The sequence below is a fragment of the Sitodiplosis mosellana genome, unplaced genomic scaffold (assembly GCF_009176505.1).
Source record: "Sitodiplosis mosellana isolate CC-2019 unplaced genomic scaffold, AAFC_SMos_1.0 Smas_scaffold_2867, whole genome shotgun sequence".
In the NCBI taxonomy this organism is placed as follows: Eukaryota; Metazoa; Arthropoda; class Insecta; order Diptera; family Cecidomyiidae; genus Sitodiplosis; species Sitodiplosis mosellana.
In genome coordinates, this window is record NW_022598109.1 from 1 (window position 1) to 4,590 (window position 4,590).

The 4,590-nt window shown below is 38.0% G+C and overlaps 1 protein-coding gene across 1 annotated transcript; it reads right to left on the bottom strand.

Moving 5' to 3' along the window:
• Positions 1-3,613: 3,613 nt before the first annotated feature.
• LOC129571569 (uncharacterized) lies at positions 3,614-4,120 on the bottom strand. Its single transcript, XM_055451377.1, has one exon. It carries the CDS (start codon positions 4,118-4,120, stop codon positions 3,614-3,616), a length of 507 nt encoding a protein of 168 aa, XP_055307352.1.
• Positions 4,121-4,590: the final 470 nt, after the last annotated feature.

Here is a 4,590-nt window from a genome sequence, read left to right on the forward strand (position 1 = left end):
TGTGTCCACTAGTTTTCTACACTTTTCTGCACTATTTAATAGCCAATAAAATAGACTAATTCGGTTTTTCGGTTCTTTTGCCGCTTATATAAAAAAAAAAAAACTCGCCATATTATAATAAGTATTAGGTAAATGATGAGTGCGCAGTTAATGGGGAGTCAGCAAATGGGTTTAATAAAATACGTGTGTTATGTTTGGTGGCGTATCTGCGACTGAATCGCAAGTTTTAATTAAACAGCTAATTGCTTACAATGTAACAAAACATACTGTAACAATACTACCACAGTCCAATCAAATTGGCATTTGTTTAAATTCATATAAAGTCCAATCAATTGGCATTTCAGCATTTTTCATCAAAAAAAACAAGGTTCAATATTCGAAATTAAAGGCAACGAACCATATCTAGCAATTAAGCATTTTTGGAATAACTGTTCAAAATTAACAACTTAATAAAATTCAGTTCATTTTGATCGCTCACACAAATTTGACGTGATTTTAATCAACTCTTAATGTTAGCAATAGCAACACTGGATGTGTGAAGTAGTTTACCTTTGCTGCTCCTAGGGCGGTGATAATTTTAGCTTTGTCTGCTGCGGATTGTGCGAAGATTTTTTTCCCGATCGAAACGATTTTGGTTTCGACAGACAAACCGAGATCCTCGGTTATTTTTGTTGTATCAGCTTCGACGTCAGTAACGACTATTGGTGAAATTTTTGATCTTTTGCGGCTAGTTGAAGCCTCAACCGATCCGGTTTCCGTTTCATCCTCTGAGAGAATGTTGAATTTGTTTGATAAAGGCACTTGTATTGTGTCAATTAATTTTGGTTTTCGAGTTTTTACCTTCCCAGAAGGCGATCGACGTCTTTTTGCATGGTTAGCAAAACCGAACATATTGGTTGCGGCACAATACACAACACTTAATGTTCACAATATAGCACACTGTAGCGGTATCGCTTAATACGTCTGACTGCGGTGACGGTTGTCACAAGACTGATTTTGGTGATTGGTCGAGTGAAAGTGCTGTTGCGCATTTTGAGTGTTACCACGCGTGTGAGTGTGTCATTGCCCTTGTGCACGTTGATAACGTGCGCCATGGGCCATGAGCATGGTGGTGAATTCTCATCTTTTACCAGAACCAATTCATTCACCTTTGGCTCTTCCCGCTTTGTAAACCATTTTGACTTGACTTGCAATTCATTCAGATATTCCTGTTGAAATTTTTTCCAAATGTGTTGACTCATTTTTTGCACCAACTGCCAACGTGAAAGCCAGTTGACATTTGTTTCGATGTAGCTTTCATCTGGCGGTGCCAATAACGGTGCTCCAATCAAGAAATGACCGGGTGTTAGGCAATTGATGTCATCAGGGTCGGTAGAGAGAGCACAAAGAGGTCTAGAATTTGCACATGCTTCAATTTGATACAATAATGTTGACAATTCTTCAAATGTTAGCGCAGTTTTTCCGATCGTTTTAATTAAGTGAGTTTTTGCAACTTTTACTCCGGCTTCGGCGAGGCCGTTGAAATGAGGAGCGCCGGCTGGAGAAAAGTGCTAGGCAATTCCTCGCCGCGCGAGCTCAATCGAGACTGCGTTGAATTCTTCACTTTCTATTTCAAATAAATTGGTTAAATCCTTGTTTGATTTAACAAAATTAGTTCCATTATCGCTATTAAAACTTTTAATCATGCCGCGACGCGCTACTCATCGTCGCACGTCCGCGAAGAATGCGTCGGCCGTAAGGTCAGAAACTAGTTCGATGTGCATAGCTTTGGTCGCCATACAAACAAATATGGAGATATAGGCTTTTGAAACTTTACCCGCTCTGCCCTTTGCTAATTTGTATGGAATAGCACCTGTGTAGTCTACTGCTACATTAGTGAATGGCTTTTCAACAATGTTTACACGATTAGCAGGCAAATCTGCCATTATCTGCTTCATAGTTTTTTGTTTTTGTTTGAAGCATGGAATGCAACGGTGCAAAATCTTCTTTATTTCTATTTGTGCATTCACAATCCAAAATTGTTGTTTGATGATCGTTTCCGTAGCTTTTGCTCCACCGTGCATGCATAATAAATGAAATTGACGAATGATTAAAGTGGTTACGTGATTGTTTTTCGGAAGTAAAATTTGATGTTTGCGTTCAAACTCCAAATCAGCATTTCGTAGTCTGCCGCCCACGCGTATAATTTCATTTTCATCCAAAAACGGGCTTAACTTCAGAATGCTGCTAGAATTATTCAATGATTTATTTTTCAAAAATTGATTCAAATCGTCTTCAAATGCTTCGTGTTGAACAACTTTTATTATTGCTATTTCTGCTCTTTTTAGCTCGTCAGCTGAAATTGGACTCCACGCCTTTGGCTTTTGTTTTGATTTGCATAAAGAAGCGAAACGAAAGCAATATGCAATTGTTCGTTTCATTTTATAAAATGACGATACATCGGGAAGAATTTGTTCATTTGGAATTTGTGAAATTTCCAAATTAAGTGCGAGTGATTCAATGATAGGGTCAACGTTATTTAAGTGACTTGCGATAGTTGCGTAATAATTATTTTCTCTCAAAAATTGTGGACCGTTCCACCACATTTCATGTTTCAGCAATTCTGATGGCAATAAACCGCGTGAAGCGCAGTCTGCTGCATTTTTTTCTGTGGTAACGTGATACCAGTTCTTTGTTCCAATTGTTTTGTCGATTGCGCAAACGCGGTGTGCATGAACTTTTTGTATCTTTTTGGATTTCCACGAATCCAATCGATGACTATTTTGGAATCGGACCAAAGAAAAATTTTGTTCAAATTTATGTTTGTTGCTTTTAAAACGCTTTTTGTTAATTTGGCTAGCAGACTCGCCGCGCACAATTCTAATCTCGGCACTGTGAGTGCGTCTTTAGTTGTTTTCAGTGGAGCTACTTTGATTTTTGCGATCAACAATCGCACCGTCTTTTGAGTGACGTTTTTAATGTAAATAACGGCAGCGTATGCCAATTCAGACGCGTCACCAAAACCGCGCAGTTCCATGATATCCTCTGGATTGTAATTAATCCAACGCGCAACTTTTATGTCATTTATGAGATGCAACTCGTCTTTTATTTCTAACTACTTTTCAGATATTTCTTTTGGCACGATTTCGTCCCAGTCGACATTTTTCTCCCACAACTTTTGTACCAAATTTTTTGCTGAAATCACTACCGGACATATCCAACCGAGTGGAAAGAACATAGATGACATTTCGGAAAGTAATAATCGCTTTGTGAATGGGTTAGAATGATTTTTTAAACTGAGTTCATATGTGAAATTATCAAGTGACGGAGACCAATTTATGCCGAGTGCTTTCACGTTGCTGCTTATTGCTTTTTGCTCACGATCACTTTCAGGTATTTCGGATAGCACATTTGCGCTGTTTGAAGACCATTTTCGTAAATTGAAACCAGCGCCGCTGAACACTTTGCGTAGATCGTTGCATAATTGTTTTGCTTCTGCTTCGGAAAAGGCACCTTTTACCACATCGTCAACCCACATGTTCTTTCTTATTGTGTTTGAAACTGGTTATTCATTTTCGCAATCGTTTGCAAGTTGTCGTGTTGTGCGATGCGATAAAAACGGAGCAAGACCAGTTCAGTATGTGATCGTGAGTAGTCGATATTTAGAGAGTGGCAATTCAGGAGAATCACGCCAAATGATTTTTTGTAAGTCTTTTTGACTTTCGTCGATTAAAATTTGCCGATACATCTTCTCGATGTCAGCTGTAAATGCGTATTTATATATGCGAAAATTGATGAGAATGCTTATCATATCTTTTTGTTCTATGGCACCCAATGCAAGCTCGTCATTGAGTGATTTGCCATTGTCACTTTTTTGCAATCCGTTGAATACCACTCGAAGCGCAGTTGTGGTGCTATCGCGAATCACACAATGATGTGGTAAATAATATGCCGTGATATTTGGATCGTAAACCGATTTTTCCATGTGACCGAGGTTAATGTACTCATGAATAAATTTTTTGTATTCCTCTGCCAGCTTAGGATTTTTTTTGAATCGATTTTCAAGCTGCAAAAATGTTGCAATGGCGCATTTTCGCGAATTTCCTAAGTCTGGTGTACTTTTACCACCCTTAAATGGCATTTTGACGGAGTATTTTCCATTTTCTAAACGAATAGTGTTTTCTTGAAAATGGGTTTCACACATTTGCTCTTCTTCGGTAAGAGCGCAATCGTCGTCGTCGTTTTTTATTTCGTCATGAAAAATTCAGATATGCGCTGTTCCACGTCAACAAATGAAATAAGCGTCGTTATTTGAGATCCCAATGATGGCTCCGAGTTGGTCGGTCCAGAAATGATCCAACCCAATTCAGAGTTTTGCGCAATTGGTTCGTCTGTAGAACCCTTAATGAGACCAGATTTTATTATGGGTTATTACAAAAGCATACCAAAACGTAACAAATTCGTACTAAATATATACAAATTCATACCAAAATTTTAACAATTTCTTACTAAATAATTACTAATTTCATACTAAAAAATACAAAAACCAACCAAATTCGTACTTAACCAAATGCCAAATCCTTACCAAAAATATACAAAACCTTACCAAAA

Excerpts from the sequence above, each read along its gene's own strand:
- LOC129571569 (XM_055451377.1), bottom strand. The coding sequence starts at position 4,120 with ATGCCATTTAAGGGTGGTAAAAGTACACCAGACTTAGGAAATTCGCGA.